General features: G+C 42.1%; 1 protein-coding gene across 3 annotated transcripts in view; it reads left to right on the forward strand.

Moving 5' to 3' along the window:
* The window catches only part of mtm1 (myotubularin 1), a 181,599-nt gene that overhangs the window by 60,880 nt on the left and 94,576 nt on the right, over nt 1-26,143 (forward strand). For all 3 annotated transcript variants that reach the window (XM_063061111.1, XM_063061109.1, XM_063061110.1), the window contains 2 exons: nt 4,594-4,648; nt 9,789-9,883. In XM_063061111.1, coding sequence (XP_062917181.1) covers nt 4,594-4,648; nt 9,789-9,883 — 150 coding nt within the window. The remainder of the gene's footprint in view (nt 1-4,593; nt 4,649-9,788; nt 9,884-26,143) is intronic.

A 26,143-nucleotide genomic window follows, 5' to 3' on the forward strand; every position in this document is an offset into this window, starting at 1 on the left:
GGTTTCGACCCAAAACGTCAACTATACTTTTATCCATAGATGCTACCTGACCTGCTGAATTCCTCCTGCATTTTGTGTGTGTTGTTCAGATTTCTTCTTGTTTGTGGAGATAAGGAATTTCTTTAAGATTATAAAGACATAGGAGCAGAATTAGGCCATTTGGCCCATTGAGTCTGCTCTGCCATTTAATCATGGGTGATCCTTTTCTCCCCTCTTCAGCCTCACTCCCCAGCCTTCTCCCCGTAACCTCTGATGTCATGGCCAATCAAAAACCTATCAAGCTCTGCCTGAAATACACCTAATGACCTGGCCTCCACAATTGCCTGTGGTAATAAATTCCACAAATTCACTACCCTCTGGCTAAGAAATTTCTTCACATCTTCGTTTTAAATGGAAATCCCTCTATCCTGAGGCTGTGCCCTCCTGTCCTAGACTCCCTTATCATGGAAAACATCCTTTCCACATCTACCCTGTCTAGGCCTTTCAGCATTTGAAGGTTTCAGTGAGATCTCTCCCCCCACCCCCCCACAACCATCCTTCTAGATTCCAACGAATACCATCCCAGAGCTATCAAAAGTGCCTCATATGATAACCCTTTCATTCCTGGAATTATCCTTGTGAACTTCCTCTGAACCCTCTCCGATGCCAGTACATCTTTTCTAAGATGAGTCCAAAACTGTTAATAATATTCAAGGTGAGGCCTCACCAGTGCCTTAAAGCCGCAGCATCACATCCCTGCTCTTGCATTCTAGACCTCTTGAAATGAATGCTAACATTGCATTTACTTTCCCCACCACTGACTCCACCTGTAAGTTAACTTTTAGGGTGTTCTGCACAAGGGCTCCCAAGTCCCCTTGCAGCTCAGATTTTTGGATTTTCTCCCATGCTTAGAAAAAAGTCTGCACATTTATTTCTACTACCAAAGTGCATAACCATGCATTTTTCAACATTGTATTTCATTTGCCACTCTCTTGCCCATTCTCCTAATCGTAAGTTCTTCTGCATCCTACCTGTTTCCTCAACACTGCCTGCCCCTCCACCAATCTTCGTATCATCTGCATAATTGGTAAGAAAGCCATCTATTTATTCCATCATCTAAATCATTGATATACAGCATAAAAAGAAGCTGCCCCAACACCGACCCCTGTGGAATACCACTAGACACTGGCAGCCAACCAGAAAAGGATCCTTTTATTCCCACTCGCTGCCTCCTACCAATTAGCCAATGCTGTAACCATGCTAATAACTTTCCTGTAATGCCATGGGCTTTTAAGATGGTGATCCACCTTGTGTGGGACCTATCAGTGTTCTTCTGAAAGACCAAATGTACAACATGCCTTCCATCCCCTTTATCTATCCAATGTGTAATCTCAAAGAATTCCAACTGGTTTATCAGGCGAGGTTTTCCCTTAAGGAAACCATACTGACTTTGTCCTATCTTGTCCTCTGTCACCAAGTACTTCATAACCTCATCCTTAACAATTGACTCCAACATCTTCCCAACCACTGAGGTCAGACTAACTGATCTATAATTTTCTTTCTGCTGCCTTCCTCCTTTCTTAATGAGTGGAGTGAGATTTGCAATTTTCCTATCCTCTGATACCATGCCAGAGAGTCCAATGATTTTTGAAAGATCATTACTAATGCCTGCACAATCTCTATCGCTACGTCTTTCAGAGCCTGAGGGTGCAGTTCATCTGGTCCAGGTGACTTATGAATCCATAGGTCTTTCAGCTTTTTGAGCACCTTCTCCCTTGTAATAGTAACCGTACTCACTTCACTTCTCTCTCGCCCTTCAACATCTGGCACATTGCTAGTGTCTTCTACAGTGAAGACTGATGCAAAATACTCATTTAGTTCATTTGCTATCTACTTGTCCCCCATTATTATTTCTCTAGCCTCTTTTTTTAGCGGTCCTATATCCACTCTCATCTTTTTAATTTTTACATACTTGAAAAAGGTTTTACTGTCCATTTTGGTACTTTTTGCTAGCTTATTTTCATATTTCGTCTTTTCCCTCCTAATGATTCTTTTAGTTGCTGTCTGTAGGGTTTTAAAACCTTCCCAATCCTCTGTCTTCGCACTAATTTTTGCTTTGTTATATTCTCTCTCATTTGCTTTTATATTAGCTTTCACTTCCCTTGTTAGCCACAGTTGTACTATTTTGCTATTAGAGTATTTCTTTGTTTTTGGAATACATCTATCCCGCACCTTCGTCATTTTTCCTAGAAACTCAAGCCATTACTGCTCTGCTGTCATCCCTGCCAGCATCTCCTTCCAATTTACTTTGGCCAACTCCTCTCTCATACCACTGTAATTTCCTTTACTCCACTGAAACACTGCGACATCAGACCTTACTTTCTCCCTGTCAAATTTCAAGTGAACTCAGTCATGTGGTGATCACTGCCTGCTGAGGGTTCTTTAACCTTAAGCTTCCTAATCACCTCCGGTTTATTACATAACACCTAATCAGGTATAGCTCTAGTAGGCTCAACAACAAACTGCTCTAAAAAGCCATCTTGCAGGCATTCAACAATCTCATTCCCTTCTAACCTGATTTTCCCAATCAACCTGTGTGTTGAAATCTCCCATGACCATCATAACAGTGCCCTTTTGACATGCCTTTTCTATTTCCTGTTGTAATCTGTGGTCCACATCCCAGCTACTGTTGGGAGCCTGTATATAACTGCCATCAGGGTCCTTTTACCCTTGCAGTTTCTTAACTCACCCCACAAGGATTCATCATCTTCCGATCCTATGTCACATCTTTCTCCTGATTTGACGCTGTTTTTTTTTACCCCCTCTGTCGACCTTCCTATCCCTCCAATACAACATGTAACCTTGGACATTTAGCTCTCATCTACAACCATTCTTCACCCATGATTTAGTGATGGCCACAACATCATGCCTGACAGTCTGTAATATTGCACAAGATCATCCCCCTAATTTCTTGTACTCTGTGGACTGAGATATAACATTTTTAATGCTGCATTTGCTACCCTTTTTGATTCTGCATCCCTAATGCACTGATACATGAATACTCACCCTGCTGGCTGCAATTAATGTCCTGTCATCTGCCTGCCCTTCCTGGCAGTCTTCCTGGCATCTTATCTTTGCATTTTTACCATCCGTACTATCCTGAGTCCCTTCACTCCGGTTCCCACCCCCTCTGCCAAATTAGTTTAATCCCACCCCAACAGCTCTAACAAACCTGCCCATGAGAATATTTGTTCCCCTAAGGTTCAGCTGCAACCCGTCACTTTTGAACAGGGCACACACCTCCCCCAGAAGAGATCCCAATGATCTCTTTTGCCAGAGAGTGGTGAATCTGTGGATTTCTTAGCCACAGGCAGCTGTGGAGACAAAGTCTTTCTGTATATTTAAGGCAAAGGTTGATAGATTCTTGATTGGTTGGGGCATGAAGGAATATGGGGAGAAGGCAGGAGATTAGGGCTGAGAGGAAAATTGAATCAGCCATAATGAAATTGCGGAGCAGATTTGATGGGCCAAATGGCCTAATCCTGCTCCTACATCTTATGGTCTTGTATGTATATTTGTAATTTATAGTATTTTTAATGTATTGCAATGTAGTGCTGCTGCAAAAAAAGACATTTCATGGCTTATGTCACTGATATTAAGCTTGATTCTGATTCTGTGATGATTCTTGCACAGAATCTGGGAAACCAAATACATGATTAAAAATAGCTGGTAAGGTCCCATTCTTCAGCTCCAGCTTATAAATGCAGAAGTAAAATTGAAATGCTGCTGAATAATCAGTTGTTCAGGCTGCAGTGGTGCAGATAGAAACAGTTAATTTAACATGTTGAGCATGAGTCATGTGTGGAAGTGGTAGTGAGAAAGCTAAAGACTTGAGTTGATCATCAGTTTTAGAGAATGGTAAGAAATGATAACAACCAGCAACACCAAAACGCAACCTGTCCCACTTCATTACCAAACTGCTTTGCTAAAAATTAAAAACATTCAACACGTCATCTTCTCTTGGCCGGGACCAATATCATACATCATTCAGATGGTTTTGAACTCCACCCTATCACAAACATAGCTTTTGCTCTCTTCCCACCCAGTAATTTAAAGCACAATCATTTTCTAACTTAGTTCGGATGAAATATCTTCAACCTGAAACATTAACTCTATTTCTCTCTCCACCAATGTTGCCTCACCTGCTGAGTGTTTCCAAAGGTAATATAAAGTTTATTCTGTGATTATTATTTATGTGTTAATTAGTTAATGAGCTTACAGAATATGCATAATAAATGGAGATCCAAGCTGGATGCTGTCAGTTCTTAAAATCCATTTGCAACATTTTGTGGTGAGCTGTGATATGAAGGAATAACTGAGTATTATGTTTATGGTAATGGAATGTTTGGAGAAAATAAACATTGACATTCACAACCTCATCTCAAAAGTGCAAAAAGTGCTCAACTGAATTTTGATAGTTGTGAAGTTCTAGGATTCATATTGGTTGTGAATATGCTTTGCTTATGCTGTGGGATGACCAGAGCTACTAATCACTGCAGTGTATGTCTTTTAGTTAAATAGAATTTAAGGGATTAATTTGGCTTTTCTTTTCAGGCACAGCAAGCAGAGGAGGTACCACTATTACCAGGAGAAGATATTAAAAGTACAGGTAAGATGACATATGCTGTAATTTTTGTCTAAAGCAAATCTACTTGCTGTAAGTGATTACAATGTCCTTAACTCCATATATATCAATGCAAGAAATATCGTAGGAAAGGCAGATGAGCGCAGGGCATGGATCAACACATGGAATTATGAGTGAGACTTGGTTGCAGGAGGAGCAGTACTGGCAGGTCAATATTCCAGGGTTCAGTTGTTTCAGACAGAGTGGGAGGGATTAACGGAGGAGGAGTGGTGTTACTAGCCAAGGAAAATCTCAGGGCAGTGCTCAGTCAGGACAGACTGGAGAAGTCACCTGTGAGGCATTATGGGTGGAACTGAGTCATAAGAAAGGTATGACCATATTAATAGGGCTATGTTACAGACTACCCAACAGTCTGAGGGATTTAGAGGAACAAATTTGTAGAGGGATAACGAACTGTTGCAAGAAGCATAATGTTATAGTAGGTGACTTTAACTTTCCACACATTGACTGGGAATTCCATACTGTAAAGGGACTACTGTAGATGAGAGAGAGTTTGTCAAATGTGATCAGGAAAGTTTCCTTCATCAGTACATGAAAGTCCCAGTGGTCTGCTTTTAAGGAATGAGACAGGGCAGGTGACAAAAGTTTGTGTAGATGAATATTTTGAAACTAAAGGAGGTGCACAATAGGTATAGGTGGGTAGGAACAAATGAGGTGCTTATGGAGTATAAGAAATGAAAGAGAACACTTGAGAAATAAATCAGGAGGACTAAAAGAAGGCATGAAGTTGCCTTAGCAGACAAGGTGAAGAAGAATCCTAAGGGATTCTAGAGATGTGTTAAGAGCAAAAGCATTTCAAGGGACTATATTGGTCCTCTCGAAGATCAGAATGGTAATCCATGTGTGGAGCCAAATAAATGGGGGAGATCTTAAATGCATTTTTTTTGCATCTGTATTTAGGAGATGGGTACAGACTATAGAAGAAAGGCAAAAAGGCATCAACTTCATGGATTCTATACAGGTTACAAAGGACAAGGTGTTTGCTGTTTTGAGGCAAAGTAGGATGGATAAATCCCCAGGGCCTGACAAGATGTTCCCTCGGACCCTGTGGGAGGCAAGTGCAAAAATCGCCGGTGTCCGAGCAGAGATATTTAAATTATCCTTAACAACAGGTGAGGTGCCGAAGGATTGAAGGATAGCTACTGTGATTCTCTAAAAATAATAAAAAATTATAGGCTGGTGAACCTGACATCAGTAGTGAGAAAGTTATTGGAAGGTATTCTAAGGGACTGGATATATGAGTATAGTCATGGACTGATTAAGGATAGTCAGCATGGCTCTGTACATGTAGGTAGCATCAGTAGGACAAACCAGGGTCGGTCTTTCACAGTAATCGTTGGGGCATTGAGGAGTGCAGTAGGACAAAAGTATCAGGGAATGCAGGTCCCTAATTCCTTGAAAGTGATGTCACAGGTTGATAGGGTTGTAAAGAAAGCTTTAGGCACATTGGCCTTCATAAATCAATGTATTGAGTACAGGAAAGGGGTTGTTATGTTGTAGAAAACATTGGTGAAGCTAATTTGGAGAATTGTGTGCAGCTTTGGTCACCTACCTATGTGAAAGATGTAAATAAGGTTGAAAGAGTACGGAGAAAATTATAAGGATATTGCTGGGTCTGGAGGGCCTGAGTTATAGTGCCTATTAAAAAGTATTCTCTCGGCCCCCCCCCACCAGAAATTCTCATGTTTTATTGCTTTACAACATTGAATCACGGTGGATTTAATTTGGCTTTTTTGATACTGATCAGCAGAAAAACACTCATGTGAAAGTGAAAGCAGATCTCTGTAAAGTGATCTAAATTGATTACAAATATAAAACGCAAAATAATTGATTGCCTAAATATTCACCCACCCCCTCCTAGATGTGACATACCAAATAATCACTGGTGCAGCCAACTGGTTTTAGAAGTCACATAATTAGTTAAGGTGTCCTAGCTATATATAAACCTGCATGCATTCAAGGTGTTTCAATTGATTGTAGTACAAATAGACCTCTGTCTGGAAGGTCCAACTGCAGGTGAATCAGTATCCTGGCAAAATCTACATCACGAAGACAAAAGAACACTCCAAGCAACTTTGCAGAAAGGTTATTGAAAAGCACAAGTCAGGAGATGGATGTAACAAAATTTCCAAGTCACTGAATATCTCTTGGAGTACAGTTAAGTCAATCATCAAGAAATGGAAAGAACATGGCGCCGATGTAAATCTACCTAGAGCAGGTCATCCTCAAAATCTGAGTGACCGTGCAAGAAGGGGACTCGTGAGGGAGGCCACCAAGAGACCTATGACAACTCTGGAGGAGTTACAGGCTTCAGTGGCTGAGATGGGAGAAACTGCATGTACAACAATTGTTTCCCAGGTGCTTCACCAGTCTCAGCCAGAAGGCAGGTGGGAGACTCTGAAGTCAGCTGGAAGAAGGTTCTATGGTCTGATGAAACCAAAATTAAGCTCTTTGGCCATGAGATTAAACACTCTGTTTGGTGTAAGTCAAATACCGCACATAATCAAAAACACACCATCCCTACTGTGAAGCATGGTGGTGGCTGCATCATGATGCGGGGATGTTTCACTGCAGCAGGCCCTGGAAGACTTGTGAACATAGAGGGTAAAATGAGTACAGCAAAATACAGGGAAATCCTGGAGGAAAACCCGATGCAGTCTGCAAGAGAACTGCAACTTGGGAGAAGATTTGTTTTCCAGCAAGACAATTATCCCAAGCATAAAGACACAGCTACACAGGAATGCCTTAAAAACAACAAAGTTAATGACCTGGAGTGGTTAAGTCAGAGTCCAGACCTCAATCCAATTGAGAATTTGTGGTTGGACTTGAAAAGGGCAGTTCTGTCATGATCTCCATACAATCTGACAGTGCTTGAGCTGATTTGTAAAGAAGAATGGGGGAAAGTTGCTGTGTCCTGATGGGCAAAGCTGATAGAGACCTATCCACACAAAATCAAGGCTGTAATTGCTGTCAAAGGTGTATCTACTAAATACTGACTTGAAGGGGGTGAGTAATTTTGCAGTCAATTATTTTGTGTTGTATATTTGTATTTATTTGAGATCACTTTGTAGAGATCTGTTTTCACTTTGACACGGAAGTCTTTTTCTGTTGATCAGTGTCAATAAACTCAAATTAAACCTGCTGTGATTCAATATTGTAAAACAATAAAACATGAAAACTTCCAAGAGGGGTTAATACTTTTTATAGGGACTGTATATGGAAAGATTTAATAGGTTGAGACTTTACTCCTTGGAACATAAAAGATTGAGAGAAGGTTTGATAGAGGTATACACAAGTATGAGGGGATTATTTATTATATAAATGCAACTAGGCTTTTTCCATTGAATTTGGGTGGAACTACAACTAGAGGTTATGGGTTAAGGGTGAAAGGTAAAAAATGTAAGGGGAACCTGAGGGGAAAATTCTTCACTCTGAGGGTCGTGGGAGTGTGAAATGAGCTGCCAGTACAAGTGGTGCATGCCAGCTAATTTCAACTTTAAGGGTAGTTTGGATAAGTACATGGTGCAGGTGAGTTGGCAATTTGAATGGCTTGGTTGGACTGGATAGGCCAAAGGGCCTGTTTCTGTGGTGGTTTGTGTATTTCAGAAACTGCTGGGATTTTCATGCACAGCAATCTCCACAGTTTACACTGAATAGTAAAAAACAAAATAACATCCAGCGAGTGGCAGTTCTGTGGGCAAAAACGCCTTGTTAACAAGAGAGGTCAGAGAGAATGGCCAGACTGGTTCAAAATGGCAGGAAAGCAACAAGTAACTCAAATAACCACATTATAAAAGTGGTGAGGGGAAGAGCATCACTAATTGTACCACAGGTTGAACCTTGAAGTGGATGGGCTACAGCATCAGAAATGCAAAAAAGTACACTGTTACATGGGTGTTACTCTGGTTGGCAATCATTGGTGAGCGGTGTGCCGCAGGAGTCGGTGCTGGGCCCGTAACTGTTAACGATATACATTAACGATCTCGAAGAGGGGGCCGAGTGTAGTGTATGATACTAAATTGAGTGGAAAAGCAAATTGTGCAGAAGATACAGAGAGTCTGCTGAGAGATATAGATAGGTTAAGTGAGTGGGCAAGGGTCTGGCAGTGGAGTACAATGTTGGTCATCCACTTTGGAAGGAAAAATGAAAGAGCAGGTTATTTAAATGGTAAAAAAATTGCTGCATGCTTCTGAGGGACTTGGGAGAGCTTCTGCATGAATCACAAAAGGTTGGTTTGTAGGTGCAGCTGACTATCAAGAAGTCAAATGGATGTTGGCCTTCATTGGTAGAGGAATTGAATTTAAGAGCAGGGAGTTTATGCTGCAACTGTACAGGGTACTGGTAAGGCCACACCTGGAGTACTCTGTGCGGTTCTGGTCTCCTTACTTGAAGAAGGATACACTGGCTTTGGAGGCATTGCAGGGGAGGTTCATCAGGTTGACTCCAGAGATGAGGGGACTGTGAGGAGACTCGAGACTGTGAGGAGAGATTGAGTCACCTGGGACTCTACTCGCTGGAATTCAGAAGAGCAAGAGGCAATCTTATGGAAACATATAAAATTATGAAAGTGATAGATAAGATGGAGGCAGGAAAGTTGTTTCTACTGATGGGTGAGACTAGAACTAGGAGACATAGCCTCAAGATTCGGGGGAGTAGATTTCGGACGGAGATGAGGAGGAACTGCTTTTCCCACAGTAGTGAATCTGTGGAACTCTCTGCCTAATGAAGCAGTGCAGGCTCCCTCAGTAAATATATTTAAGAGAAGGTTGGATAGTTTTTGCATAGGGGAATTAAGGGTTATGGGGAAAAGGCAAGGAGGTGGAGATGAGTCCATGGCCAGATGAGCCGTGATCTTATTGAATGGCTAACCAGGCTTGATGGGCCAGATGGCCGACTCCTGCTCCTATTTCTTATATTCTTATGTAGCCATTTTATTAGACACAGAAGGTATCTAATAAAGTGGCCACTGAGTGTATTTTCTCATTATTATTGTAGTTATGTTTTGAAATGGTCATATTTCTCACACGTTAAGACTTTTTATAAACTGTTTTGAAAGTGCTGGTTCCTAATAGCTAATGTGAGTTATTATTTCCTTGTTTCTTAGAAAAGGAAGTGATCTACATTTGTCACTTTAATGGGCCTAAAAAGGGGGTGGTACATATTACAAACTACAGGCTTTACTTTAAGAGTGTTGAAACGGTAAGTTTATTTTTATTTTCATTTATTATAGAGAATCTTTAGTTCTATTATAATTCATTGTGTCAATTGTGAGTGAGGAAATCCCTACCTCTATGTCAAGGGCTGTTGGCTTCCTTGATGCCATTTTTGTGTAACTTGTTTACTCAAAACCACTTTTGTTACATATGCATGATCAAGAATGACAATGGAGTTGTGTGATTAAAAGGTTTTAGGGACTCATGTTAGTAATGGTACATGCTGGGTAAGATATAATTTGAAAGCAATGAACTGGGCCTGCTGAGCTGAAAACTTGTGCACTCAAAAGCTGGCGCTCAAAAAAGAGTGCTCCCTCACATAGCAGGCCAGATCGATTCACTGTATTGTCATATGGCCACATGCGCACTCACCATATTCTACAATCAATCTGATAGGGTACACAGTTCTGTGAAAATCATCTTCATGGCTACCTTTTGAAAACTCAGAATCCTACTTAATTCTAGCAACTTTGCCCCATAACCACTTGCCACTTTGAAGTGTAACTTTAATCATGTCTTGTATACAGTTTACGTAAAAGAGAAAGATATCTTTTTGCTTCCACCCATCCTTTACCATCCTGAAGACTTGCCTACATGCTAAGTTAGATACTGATGGTTCCTGCAGTCTTGAAATGATTCATGCATGTATTTTTTTCCTGGGCATTGAACATTGGAAAGCTATCTGACTGTGGAAAATGTATCATCTACATGAAATGCTGTACCAGGAAAGCAGCATCCAACATCAGGGACCCCCACCACCAAGGACATGCTCTCTTCTCACCTCTGCCATCAGGAAGAAGGTACAGGAGCCTCAGGACTCGCACCACCAGGTTCAAGAACAGTTGCTAACCCTCGACTATCAGGCCCTTAAACCAAGAAGCAGTATGCATTTTATAATCTTTATAAAGAGTTGAGTATTGATGCTTTAGGGAAGCATTTTCCTTTTTCTTTTCTCTAGCTGAGATTTGATGTGAGTTTTTTTTTCCAACAGTGGCTTTCTCTTTGCCATTCTCCCATAAAGCTGTGACTGGTGAAGCACCCAGGCAACAGCCGTATGCGCAATCTCTCCCATTTCAGCCGCTGAAGCTTGTAACTCCTCCAGAGTTGTCATAGGTCTCTTGGTGGCCTCCCTCACTAGTCCCCTTCCTGTATGGTCATTCAGCTTTTGAGGACGCCTACGATAGGCAGATTTACAGCTGTGTCCTATTCTTTCCATTTCTTGGTGATCGACTTAACTGTGTTCCAAAGGATATTCAGTGACTTGGAAGCTTTCTTTTATCCATCTCCTGACTTGCGCTTTTCAACAACCTTTTCGCTGAGGTGCATGGAGTGTAGTTTTGCCAGGATACTGACTCACCAGCAGTTGGACGTTCTAGATGGAGGTGTATTTTTACTACAGTCAATTGAAACATCTTGACTGCACATAGGTGATCTCCATTTAACTAATCATGTGACTTCTATAACCAATTGGCTGCACCAGTGATAATTTGGTGTGTCATTAAAGTGGGTGAATACTTATGCAATCAATTATTTTGTGTTTTATATTTAATTAATTTAGATTTTTCACTTTGACACAACAGTGTCCTTTTCTGTTGATCAGTGTCAAAAAAAAACCAAATTAAATCTACTGCATTTCAGTGCTGTAAAACAATAAAACATGAAAATTTCTGGGGTGGGGGGGAATAATTTTTATAGGCACTGTATGCATCTTTGCTGTCCAGATTTTATAGGGTTGCTTGAAGAGGCAATGAAATGGCATCTGCTGTGGATCTGTTGTGCTGCTAGGCAAATTGGAGAGGATCCAAGTTGCTCCTTCAGTAGGGGTTGATATTTTTCATTACCAACCTCTCAAAACGCATCATCATTGTGGATGCAAGTTCTACTGGACGATAGTCATTGAGCCAGGTTACCACATTCTTCTTGGGCACTGGTATAATTGAAGCCTGCTTGAAGCAGGTGGGTACCTCAGACTGCCGAAGCGAGAGGTTAATGATATCGGTGAACACACCAGCTGGTTGATCAGCACAGGTCTTTATTACTCAGCTAGGTACCCTGAATGGGAGGATGCTTTCCGTGGGTTCACCCTCCTGAAGAATGCTTTCAATTTGGCCTCAGACTGAAATCACAGGGGCATTGGGGGTTGAGGGAGTTTGTGAAGCTTCATCCATGTTTTGACAGTCAAAGTGAGAATAGAAGGCATTGAGCTCATCTGGGAATGAAATTTTTTGTCATCGACTTCCGGGTCATCAAGGGAATGGCGGCGTAAGGAAAAGGTCTCTCGACAAAAAAGAAGGTAAACTGCCCCAAAATCGAATTTCAACAAATACTTAATATTGCATAACTATATTAATAAAAGGGGCAAGGATGATGTCTAAGAACAAGAATAAAAAGTCCGCTTCGAAGGCTGATAAACATAAAGAGATGCAGCAAGGCGAAGGGCCTAGCTCTCCCACGGCAAGCCAGGACGGAGATAATGAGGGGGAATCGGTGACTCTGTCTTTGATTCTCGGAGAGATTCGCGAGTTCCGACAAGATAACAGCAAACAGCTGGAAGATACTAAAGGAGAAATAGTAACAACTAACTCGCGGATAGATGAAGCCGAAGCGAGGATTGTTGGAATTGAAGAGAAGCTACAAAATGCCGAGGAAGTGATAGCAGAAATGCTGAAGCTACAAGACCAACTCCAGTGGAAACTAATAGATCAAGAAGGCCGCTCGAGAAGGGAAAATGTGAGGATCTACGGAGTTCCCGAAGGAACCGAAGGTAAACCCGGATTGATGATTCCCTTCGTGGAGAAGCTGCTTAGAGAGAACCTTGATATACCGGCTGCAAAAGACCTACAGATAGAAAGGGCTCACCATGCGTTGGCACCACAGCCTCCGGCAGGCACCCAGCCCAGATCGATTCTGATCAGATTTCTCAGTTACAGAACGAAGGAAGAGGTGCTTAAAAGAGCATGGCAAAAGAAAGGTTTCATGTGGAACAACTGCAAAATCAGTTTAGACCACGACTACGCACCGGGGATTCTTGCCAGACGGAAGGAATATACGGAAACACGGAGAGTCCTGAAGGAAAACAACATCAGATTCCAGACCCTGTATCCAGCTCGGCTGAGAGTCTTTTACGACGAAGGGACAAAAACTTACGCTACGGTGGAGGAGGCAACGTCGGACCTGGTGGACCGGGGACTACCTATTAAAGTTATCACCCAACCGGAGTCGCTACTGGAGAGGATTCAGCAGAAGTCGTGGCAGTTAGTGGGGCGAGGACGGTCCACTCGAACCAGAGTGTCAAACTACAAGGAAAAGCTGCAAATATTCAGACGCGAATGTACAGAGAATACAGATTAATTAAGAGAAATGACTGAAAAGAGTAAATCGGACTTAAAAGTAAAATGAAAACTGGTAACTGAAAATAATCTAGGCGGAATAACTTGCATGATAGCAATATGGTCGAGACATAAATAGGAGAAAATTCTCTATGATTATTCAAACTGCTGAGGGCCCTCTAACACGGTGAAGATAGAGGTTATCCCTCTGAACTGAGGCGGGTCGGTGCTCAGGCCTCACTGTGGGAAGTCGGGGAAAATTTTCAAATGTTATACGTTCAGAAATGTCTAGGGTGTGGTTATATGCCTTGGTTTACTGTTGAGAAGGGATTGCTTACTGTTTGGTTAGAAAAGGAGAGTGCTTTTTTTCTACTAGAGAAAAATGCAAACTGAATTGGTAAAAATAATTTCCTATAATGTTAATGGGGTTTTGAATCCAATTAAAAGAAATAAGATTATGTCTAAATTGAAAAAAGAGAGGGCACAAATAGCTTTCCTCCAGGAAACACATATGAGCCAATCTGAACATGGAAAATTAAAAGGAATGGGCTTTAAGCATGTATTTTATTCATCATATAAATTGAGTCACAAAAGAGGGGTAGCTACTTTAATATCAAGTACTCTTAATTATGAACATATTTCAGAGACTAGAGACAAAGAAGGACGGTTTGTAAAAATTACAGGAAGAATAGAAGGTACAGAAATAACATTGCTGAATGTTTATGCTCTTCCAGGTAGTGAATGGTCATTTTATAGACACATTTTTGACCTAATGGTCAGTTCTCGAGGGGTAGTAATTTGTGGAGGGGATTTTAATATTAGATTAAATCCTATATTAGATTCTTCAAGAATAGTTACTCAGAATAAACCTCTGACTCGGAAAGTGAATTCATTGATGGAGGAGTTGGGAATTATAGATGTCTGGAGGGAATTACACCCTACTAGTAAAGATTATACATATTACTCTTTCCCTCATTCAGCCTATTCAAGGATAGACTATTTCTTTATCTTTAATACAGATAGACTCAGGATAAAAAACTGTAATATTGCAACAATTGATCTGTCGGATCATAGCCCAGTCTCTATGTCTCTAATCCTGGAAAGGAAAATGAGGAAAACACTATGGAGGCTAAACTCACATATACTTAATAACCCAAAAGTAATGGAGAGATTAAGGGGAGAAATCAAAGAATATCTAGACCTTAATGACACGGGAGAAACATCACCAGTGATTTTATGGGATACATTGAAAGCTGTACTGAGAGGGAAAATTATTTCCATTACTACTCACATGAAAAAAATCAATGCACAAAAATTAGCAGACCTTCAAGGAAAATTAAAACAACTTCAAGTTGGAGATAGCAACAAAAGTAATTCAAATCGAAAACAGGAAATTAGGAAATTGCAAAGTGAAATTGATGATATTTATACGTTGGAAACTCAAAGAAATTTTCTTTACCTGAGACAAAAGAATTATGAAGTAGGAGGTAAATCAGCTAGATTATTAGCATATAAATTACGAAAACAACAAGCAGACAATACAATTCGTAAAATAAAGAATCCAAAGACAAAGCTTGTGGAGAGTACAATAGGGAAAATTCAAGAGAGTTTTGAAACGTATTATCGAGAGCTGTACTCCCAACCCCGGGCCCCCAATGAGCCCTATATAGACAGTGTATTGAATTTTTTAGATCTACCTAAACTTACAGATTTACAAAATGAAAGTTTATTAGAACCAGTAACTGTCGAAGAACTGAACATGGCCATCTCTAGGTTAAAGGCTGGAAAGTCCCCGGGTTCTGATGGGTTTACCTCAGAGTGGTACAAGTCCCTGAAGACACAATTAGCCCCATTACTACTTAACACTTTTAATTGGATCTTGCAGAGAGGAGAAACTCCACCTTCCTGGAGAGAAGCGATTATTTCAGTTATTCCTAAAGAGGGTAAAGATAAACTAGAATGTGGCAATTATCGGCCAATTAGTGTGCTTAATTTAGATTACAAACTATTTACATCTATATTAGCGCGCAGATTGGAAAAGCTTTTACCTGGCCTAATCCATTTAGACCAGACTGGATTTATTCAACAAAGACAAACACAGGACAACATAAGGAGAACTCTGCACATATTAGAACAGGTTAATAAGAACGAGACAGAGACAATGGTAGTAGGATTGGACGCTGAGAAAGCTTTTGATTCGGTTAGTTGGGCATTCCTATACAGAGTGTTAGGAAGATTCGGCTTTCAAGAAAGGTTTATTAAAGTAATTCAGACTCTGTATGACAGCCCAACAGCCCGAATTAAGATAAATGGGGACCTCTCTGACTCCTTCATTTTAGAGAGAGGCACTAGACAGAGATGCCCAATTTCTCCTCTCCTTTTTGCGCTATATATTGAACCACTTGCCCAACTAATAAGACAGAGCGAAATCGTAAAAGGTATCAAGGTGGCAGGGATTGAACAGAAAGTGTCGTTATTCGCAGATGATGTTTTGGTCTATCTGAGTGAACCAGAAAAATCATTTATAGGATTGTTTACACTGTTGGATGACTTTGGGAAAATATCAGGTTATAAAATAAATGTAAAGAAAACGCAGGTTATGTCCCTAAATTATACACCATCCAAAAAATTGCAGGATACATACGATCTTAAGTGGGAAGCTAAATCATTAAAATATTTAGGAATAACCCTGCCGAAGGATCTTTCAACACTGTCACAGGTAAATTATGGGCCATTAATCTCAGAGATAAAAGCAGATATGCATAGATGGAATCTTATCCCCTTTTAAAGTTTAAATTCAAGGATAAATACTATAAAAATGAATATTCTTCCTCGGTTATTATATCTTTTCCGTACTCTACCAGTGGAGGTGGATGATAATCAATTCGGGGAATGGGACAAATGGATTTCCCGCTTCATTTGGCAAGGAAGGAAACCTAGAATTCGATATAACACCTTACAGTTAGGGAAGGAAAGAGGAGGTATGGTTCTTCCTTGCCTGAGAAATTATTTTTATGCCTCACAGATAACCCCTCTGTTATATTGGTGTAATAGGGAATATAAGGCTAGATGGAAGGAAATAGAATTTGGATTAGTTGACAGTTTTCCTCTTCAGGCCTCAATAGCTGACAAAGGATTGATGGCCCAGTTGGAAAAATTTAATAATGCTTGGATAAATCTTACATTAAAAGTATGGCAGAAGGTGGTTAATTCATGTGGAATTAATAACATGCTAAAACTCTTTAGATGGTGTGCATATGATACCGAATTCCTTCCCAACAGAGGAGATAAAAGATTTGAGCTATGGATAAAGAAAGGTCTTACAACCTACCTCTCATTTATAGATAAAAGAGTATTACAAAGTTTCCAAATCCTGCAGGACAAACATGGCCTAGAACATAATGACTTTTTTAGGTACCTTCAAATACGAAACTATGTTAACCAGAGTTGTAGATATACAGACCTATCAACAGTAGAATTAGAATTTTTCAAGATTCTGAATTCGGCTTGCAGTTCAATACCTAGTAAATCAGTTTCTCGCCTATATAATGCACTCTCCCATGCTAAAAATGTAAATACACTGTATATTAAAGAGAAGTGGGAGAAAGAAGCGGGGTTGGTACTTTCAGAGGAGGCTTGGGGGAAAATCTGCAGCTTTCAATGGTCCTCGACTAATTCTTTGACTTGGAGAGAACATTGTTGGAAAAACATTATAAGATACTTCAAGACCCCATATCAGGAAAAATATAAAGATACAAATGTGATGTGTTGGAGAAGGTGCGGCTCCAAGGAGGCAAATCATTTTCATATTTTCTGGGATTGCCCTAAATTAAGTCTATTTTGGGAAGGTATTCATAGAACATTAGTGAAGGTACTTAGGTCCCAGATACCTCTGAACTTTGAGCCGCTCTATTTGGGGCATGTATTGTTCCTTGAACAGAAGGAAGATATAAAGTTGCTGCAGGCCCTCTTAGCAGCAAGTAAGAAATCAATCACTAGAAAATGGCTAAATCCAATACCACCTACATTAGAAGATTGGTACGAAATTATCTTGGAAATATTTAAAATGGAAAAGTTGACCTACTCCCTGAGAACTCAAAAAGAAACATTTTATCAAATCTGGAATAAATGGATTGAATATATAACCCCAATGCGAGCAGACTTTAGATGACTCTCCTAATGATTTATATTGCTCTTCTCATCAACACAGTAATATTGCTAACGTAAGCACCCCTAGTCTAAATGTTTGTTGTTTTTTTTTGGAAAATAGAGAATTAACACAAGTAAAGGGAAAGATTTGGGAAAGGGATAAAAAAAAATGAAAAAATTAAGTAAATAAGTACATAGGGATTGGATAATTATGTCTGCGGGCAGGAACAAGCACGAACAAATTGGGATATAAACACCTACAATGGTTGGTATATAGGCTTGTATGCAACATTTTGGACCAGTGGAAATGGTCCAGAAGGGTTGTATGGAAACTATTATTACCATTTTTCTTAACAACTAATTTCATTACTTAGCCTAATAGTTTAGATTTACCACAGTACATAATTATCTATTTAAATGTTTATTTTGCTTTTATATCATCTCAATGTGTACTTAAGAATGTATAAATAATTGTAGTTTTATACATATAAAAAAATGGAAAAGGTTATATGTGTGAAAAAAGTACATGATAATTGTGAACTCCTTATCCAAATAAAAATAAAATAAAAAAAAAAGTAAAAAAAAAGAAATTTTTTGTCATCTATGTCACTTGGTTTCACTTTAAGATTCAATCCCTGCCACAGCTGTGAAATATCCTTCAGTGATTCAAGTTTGGTCTGGAATTGCTACTTCGCCTGTGAAATGACTTTCCAAAGGTCCTACCTGGCCCTCTTGTATCTTGGTTGCTGGACCTGAATGGCACTAATTTGGCCCTCAGCAGGTTGCAGTCTCATGGTTCATCCACAGCTTCTGGTTGGGGAAGACTAAATGATTTTGTGGGGACGTATTCATCTGTGATTGCTTTTATAAAGTCTGTGACAATCGTAGTATATTTGTGCAGATGATCTGAGTCCATCCTCTCAAAGCAGTCCTGTAGCTATTCCTCTGTCTCTCATGACCACCTCTTTGTTGTCAATCTCAGGAGCTTTACTCTGCCCGTATGCAGGTAGGAGAAAGACTGCCAAGTGATCAAATTTCTCTAAATGCGGTCTGGGCATGGAATGGAAGGCATTCCTTATTATTGCGTAGCAGTGGTCTCGTGTATTGGGACCCCTGGTGCTGCAGGTTATATCCTGATGATAATTGGCCAGAAATTTCTTCAAACCACCCTGATTGAAGTCTCTGACTATGATTTGAAATGCGTCGGGGTGGACTGTTTCTTGTTTGGTGATGACAGCATTCAGAATCTCAAGTGCCTGATTAGTGTCGGCTTTGGGGAGTATGTAAACTGTGGTCAGGATCACAGAGAAGAACTGTCTTGGTAAGTAGAACGGTCAACACTTAATATTAGATATTCCGTGTCAGTTAAACATCAAATGAACATTTCATTTGTAATCTTCCATGCAAGGAACTTGTATTGGAACAATTGCTGCAGCTGCCCCTACACGACCTCCCTCGCTATCATTCAGGGCCCCAAAGAGTTCTTCCTGGTGAGGCAACACTTCACCTGTGAGTCTGTTGTGGTCATATACTGTGCTGTGTGCTCCCATAGTGGACTCCTGTATATTGGTGAGACCCAACGTAGATTGGGAGACTGTTTTGCCGAGGATCTGCACTCCGTCTGCCAGAAGAGGTGGGATCTCTCAGTGGCCACCCATTTTAATTCCATTTCCCATTCTGATTCTGAAATGTCAGTCCATGGCCTCCTCTGCTGTTGCAATGAAGCCACACTCAGGTTGGAGGAACAACACTTTATATTCTGCCTGGGTAGCATCCTACCTGATGCCATGAACAGTAATTTCTCGAATTTCAGGTAATGCCCCCTCTCTTCACCATTCCCCATCCCCTTTTCCCTCTCTCACTTTATCTCTTTTCCAGCCCATTGCCTCCCTCTTGTGTCCTCCCCCCCCCACTTTTCTTTCTTCCATGACCTTCTATCCTCTCCTATTAGATTCCCCCCTTCTCCAGCCTTGTATCTCTTTCACCAATCAACTTCCTAGCTCTTTACTTCATATCTCCCCCTCCTGGTTCCACTTATCATCTTGTGTTACTCCCTGCCCTCCACCCACCTTTTAACTCTACTCACCTTTTTTACTCCAGTCCTGCTGAATGTTCTCGGCCCAGTACTCTTTTCCATAGATGCTGCCTGGCCTGCTGAGTTCCTCCAGCATTTTGTGTGTGTTGCCTTAAATTTTCAGCATCTGCAGATTTTCTCTTCTTTATTTACATTTTTGTTCATATATCAATACATCATTTTGCTCTAATTGTGTTTTCTGGGTTTATTTATTGCCACATTGTCAACTGCAAAGTTGTGCTTAGCCAAACAAGACGGGGCCAAAGATCAGAATACTCCAGATCAGGGGTTCCCAACAGACCTTTTGCTTAATCGTATTGGTCCATGGCTTTAAAAAGTTTGGGAACTTCTGCTGCAGATGCTGGAAACCTGTGATAAAGAACAGAAAATACATCATCTGCAGTAAGAAAAAGTTAATGTTTTAGATCAAAGTCTTGTAATCAGATAGATATTTTAATTTGGAGAGAAAGGAGGAAGACGATGAGAACAGAGTTTAGTGACGTATCTGTGATGGGATGCAGTCCACAAGTTACTGAATAGCAAAATGTTTGTAGTGCCAGCTGAGAGTAGTTGTGAAGCCTTGTTAATCTCACATGATTTTTCTGAGAGAAATGTAAATAGCACAATGTGAATGAAGGCAGAGGAGGAGTTGAAAAAATAAAAATGCTAGAACTGTAAGATGTTCATCTGAGAACGGAATCACTACAAATGCTGAAAACCAGAAGCAAACATGGAATGCTGGGAATGCTCAACAGACCTTCAATCTGAAACGTTAACCCTGTTATTCTTTCCCTAGATACTGCCTGATAAGCTGAACAGTGTTTTCTACTTCTATATACATTTTGAGGATTATGTTATATGGTAGTTAGGCAGCAGTATTCTTCCACCCACTGTACTGAAGAAGGACCTCAATCCAAAAGGTCGACTGTCCATGTCGATGCCTCCTGATTTGATTGAGTTCTTCTAGCTCCTTTGTGTGTTGCTGCTGGCAGTAACATCTTTTGACTTTGCCAATAGAATTACTAACTATGGCCCATAGATCACACTAACACTGGAATTTGAGAGCTCTCATGCAAATCTGGTTTTGCAGGGTTATTCGAATTCCGGTTTCAAGTGGTGCAAGTGGTTCCGTTTATTAACAGAGAATGTACACAGTATGCAACCTGAAATACTTATGTAACCCTTGGTTCTGCTAGCGGCTTAATCTAGAGGATGATAGCCCCCTGGCCTGGCCAAATTTAAGAAATCTCTCTTGGGTGGATGCTGTGCGATGTGTGCCCTGTTGCAAATCAGTACCGTGCAATAACAAACAGTACATAATATGCGATTAAATGACTGAGCTTTATAATTCTTAATTTGACTATATGGTTAGTAAAGAAACAAAGAAAAAGGGCCCATTCTCATGAAACAGTCTAATGCACAAATGTTGGCGCTCACAGTGTCGTCCATTTGTTCCTGTCGTCGTCCTCCCAGTGTAGCTGATCATCGGACCCTCGGACCCTCTCTCCTCAGTCTATTCCGTCCAGTGGTCTGCCAAATCTCTCCACTTCCGTCCTCTCTTTTCATCTCTCCCTGACAAAAAACTGCGAAATCCCTGCTTCCAGACATACAAGAAAATATAACATAGAAACATAGAAAATAGGTGCAGGAGTAGGCCATTCGGCCCTTTGAGCCTGCACTGCCATTCAATATGATCATGGCTGATCATCCAACTCAGAACCCTGTACCTGCCTTCTCTCCGTACCCCCGATCCCCTTAGACACAAGGGCCATATCTAACTCCCTCTGAACTGGCCTCAACTTTCCTGTGGCAGAGAATTCCACAGATTCACCACTCTCTGTGTGAAAAAATTTTTCCTCATCTCGGTCCTAAAAGGCTTCCCCTTTATCCTTAAACTGTGACCCCTTGTTCTGGACTTCCCCAACATCGGGAACAATCTTCCTGCATCTAGCCTGTCCAATCCCTTTAGAATTTTATATGTTTCAATAAGATCCCCCCCCCTCAATCTTCTAAATTCCAGCGAGTATAAGCCTAGTCAATCCAGTCTTTCATCATATGAAAGTCCTGCCATCCCAGGAATCAATCTGGTGAACCTTCTTTGTACTCCCTCTATGGCAAGAATGTCTTTCCTCAGATTAGGGGACCAAAACTGCACACAATACTCCAGGTATGGTCTCACCAAGGCCTTGTACAACTGCAGTAGAACCTCCCTGCTCCTGTACTCGATTCCTCTTGCTATGAATGCCAGCATACCATTCGCCTTTTTCACTGCCTGCTGTACCTGCATGCTCACTTTCAATGACTGGTGTACAATGACACCCAGGTCTCGTTGCATCTCCCCTTTTCTTAATTGGCCACCATTCGGATAATAATCTGTTTTCCTGTTCTTGCCACCAAAGTGGATAACCTCACATTTATCCACATTAAATTGCATCTGCCATGAATTTGCCCACTCACCTAACCTATCCAAGTCACCCTGCAGACTCTTAGCATCCTCTTCACAGCTAACGCTGCCACCCAGCTTTGTGTCATCCGCAAACTTGGAGATGCCGCATTTAATTCCCTTGTCTAAATCATTAATATATTATAAACAACTGGGGTCCCAGCACTGAGCCTTGTGGTACCCCGCTAGTCACTGCCTGCTATTCTAAAAGGTCCCGTTTATTCTCACTCTTTGCTTCCTGTCTGCCAACTAATTCTCTATCCACATCAATACCATAACCCCCAATACCGTGTGCACACTAATCTCCTGTGTGGGATCTTGTCAAAAGCCTTTTGAAAATCCAAATATACCACATCCACTGGTTCTCCCCTATCCACTCTACTAGTTACGTCCTCAAAAAATTCTGAGATTCGTCAGACATGATTTTCCTTTTACAAATCCATGCTGACCTTGTCCGATGATTTCATCGCTTTCCAAATGTGCTGTTATCACATCTTTGATAACTGACTCCAGCATTTTCCTCACCACCAATGTCAGGCTAACCGGTCTATAATTCCCCGGTTTCTCTCTCACTCCTTCCCTCCAATCCTCAGGAACTAATCCAGAATCTAAAGAGTTTTGAAAAATTATCACTAATGCACCCACTATTTCTTGGGCTACTTCCTTAAGCACTCTGGGATGCAGACCATCTGGCCTTGGGGATTTATCTGCCTTTAATCCCTTCAATCTACCTAACACCACTTCCTGACTAACATGTATTTCCCTCAGTTTCTCCATCTCACTAGACCCTCAGTCCCCTACTATTTCTGGAAGATTATTTATGTCCTCAGTGAACCAAAGTATTTATTCAATTGGTCTGCCATGTCCTTGTTCCCCATGATCAATCCACCTGTTTCTGACTGTAAGGGACCTACATTTATCTTAACCAATCTTTTTCTTTTCACATATCTATAAAAGCTTTTACAGTCAGTTTTGATGTTGCCTGCCAGCTTTCTCTCATAATCTTTTTTCCCTTTCCTAATTAAGCCCTTTGTCCTCCTCTGCTGGACTCCCACTCACTGGCTAACATACCCCCGTTATCTCTAGTCATAACCCAAACATTGCTGCTACAGAGAAACCATTACCTTAGCCTTAGCAGTGAAACATTACAGAGAGGCCATTACATTACAGCGTGTTACACTTGCCCCCCACCCACCAAATTTAGTCAGGTTCTCATGACATTGAGATAATTTACCAACCCTTCTTGCAGAACACCAAGTCCAATACAGGTGCATAAGGTAGTGACATAGCTCCCCAAAACGGTAGGGGTCACACTCTGTTCCCCTGGTGCTACATAGGCCAGCCTATCTGGTGGTCTCCTAATTCTCTGAGACCTCTGCACCCCCTCACCTACTGCTTCAAGTTCAGACACTACTGGGGATACTTCCGGTCTACCTGGCGAGGCCATCCCTGACCTATCACTCATGCCCACCTGCAACCCGGAGTCCTCTGTCCGGTGGCCAAGCCCCGCTTCCTCCCCTGCAGAGTCTCGCTGCAACCCAGGCTGTTCCCCCGCCCCCCGCCCCCCCCCCGACTTTACCTGACTCAGCAGGCCGGGAGTCTCTTCCTCAATCAATGGGGAGTTAGCGAAAGGCGGCATATACCACATATCCAGGTCCTCATCCTCCGAATCAGTACCCCCTAGGGTGGGGGCTGGCCTAACCCCAGCTGCTGTGGGCCCTGCAGTCGCCCTGCGTTTCCACAGAGTGCTCTTACTGGGTGTAGGCTCCGAGTCGGGCTCTGTGTCTACCTGCACCTCTTGTTCCAGGAGCAGCAGGTGGTTCCGATGGAGAATCTTGACAGGTCCATTCCCATCCTCTGGTTTCACCCGGAAAACTGGTAGGTTTGGCATCTGACTCTCGACCACCGCCCAACGGTCAGCCAACTTATGCTTTCCAGGAAGCCCCAAATTCCTTATGAGGACTCGGTCTCCCGGCAGGAGTTAGGAGAACCTCACCTTTTGATCATACCTCCTCTTATTTCCTTGCCTCTGCTTGGCCGCTGCGACCCCAGCTAATTCATAAGCCCTTTTCAGCTCTCTTCTGATATCAGGGACATACTTCAGATAAGTCTTTGGGGGGTGGGGGGAGTTACCCTCATCAGTCCCAAAACAAAGGTCAATGGGCAACCTCGCCTTGTGCCCAAACATCAGATAATATGGCGAGTACCCAGTAGCTTCATTTCATGTACAGTTGTAACTGTGAACCAGATGCCCAATATGTTGACTCCACTTGCTCTTGCTGATCTCCAGGGTCCTGAGCTTGTCTAGCAAGGTCTGATTAAACCTCCCTGCGGGTGGATAGGGCATTGTCCTCGACTTCTTGACTCCAAGCATGCCCAGTAACTCATGGATGAGTATGCTCTTGAAATCCTGTCCCTGATCACTATGTATCTAGCTGGGAAGGCCATAATAGATGAAATACTTCTTCCATAACACTTTTGCCACTGTAGACGCCCTCTGGTCCTTGGTAAGGAAAAGCCTGAGCATATCTGGTGTAGTGGTCCGTGATGACTAAGACATTTGCCGTATTGCTGGCAGTGGATTCTATTGACAGGAAATCTATATACACCAGGTCCAGAGGCAAATGGGACAAGGGAACTGCCCGCGTAGGCACTGTCTTCTGCCGTATGCATTGAATGCACAACTTGCAGTATTCTTCGACCTCTGATTTCATCCGGGGACAGTAAAACCCGTCTCTGAGCAATCCATAGGTCTTTTCCACCCCCAAATGTCAGATTCATCATGAAGTGACTTCAACGCAATCCTCTGATACTTCTCCGGCAGAACCAGCTGGCAATGCCGAGGTCAGTCTGCGGGTGATGTGACCCGGTATAAGATAGGGTTCTTCAACTCCAAACGAGGCCATTCTCGTAGTAATGGAGGTATCGACGCGTGCTTCGTCTTCTCTGTCTGGACCATGTCTCCCTTTTGGACCGCTGCTCAAATGATACCAATGCCCGGATCATCTCGCTGAGCAGCAGCTACTTCCCCAGAATGCAATTCCGGCAGCTGATTTGTCTTCAGAGCAGTCAGGTTACAGTAAACTTGGGGAATGGCGTCATCAGAAGCTCCCAATTGATCCACTGTTCGATGCTGCCCCTCCTTTCCTTTTGCCTTCATGGGATGGCAAACTGACACATGGCCTTCACCCCTGGGGCAGGAACGTTCTCCCACTCCTCATCCCTGACCAGTCCCTCATGTGCCCGTCGGGACAAAGCATCAGCATCAATGTTCATGCTTCCCGGCTGGTACTTCAGGCTGAAATCATAGACAGACAACGCTGCCAACCACTGATGGCCTGTGGCATCCAGTTCTGCCAAGGTCAGGATGTAAGTTAGGGGGTTGTTGTCCATCCTCACCTCAAACTTGGCCCTGTAGAGGTAGTCATTTGGCTTATCCACCACTGCCCATTTCAACGCCAGAAATTCCAACTTGTGCGTGGGATAGTTTTTCTCAGAGGGCAACAGACTCTGGCTGACAAACACAACGGATCTCAACCTGGTGTCCTCATCCTGATACAGGATGCCCCCTAGACCCTCTCGGCTGGCATCCTTGTGCAGTACATACGGTAATTGGGGGTCTGCAAAGGCCAGCACTGGCACCTGGGTCAGCAGCTCCTTCAGCAACTGAAAGGCCGCCTCACATTTTGCATCCCACCTCATTCCAAAGGCCTCCAACAGGCTAAGATACTCTCCACCCTCCTGTCCATTTTGCCCCCTCCCTTTCTTCCCCAAGGGAGGTTAACCGCACAGAAGCTGATTCAACGGGTGACTCACTTTCGCATAGCCTTTCACAAACCTCCAATAATAACCACAGAACCCGAAGAACGAGCTCAGAGCACTCACAGTCTGTGGTCTTGGCCAAGTGGTAACCACCTCTGTCTTAGCCGGATTTGTAGCTACTCCATTCCGTGAGACTATGTGCCCAAAAAAGCTAACAGATGTTTGGCAGAACTGGCACTTGTCCAGGGAAAGTTTTCACCCTTCAACTTTCAGGCGGCCCAGCACCTTCAGTAGCCTCACTTCATGTTCTTCCAAGGTGGATCCAAATACCATGAGATCATCCAGATATACCAATACCTCAAGCAAGTTGATATATCCCACCGTCTTCTCCATGACCTGCTGGAAGGTTGCAGGAGCTCCCGAGATACCCTGGGGCATCCTTTTGAACTGGAAAAATTCCAGGGGACATATAGATGCCGTCTTCTCTTT

Source organism: Mobula hypostoma, chromosome 10 (assembly GCF_963921235.1).
Source record: "Mobula hypostoma chromosome 10, sMobHyp1.1, whole genome shotgun sequence".
Classification (NCBI taxonomy): Eukaryota; Metazoa; Chordata; class Chondrichthyes; order Myliobatiformes; family Myliobatidae; genus Mobula; species Mobula hypostoma.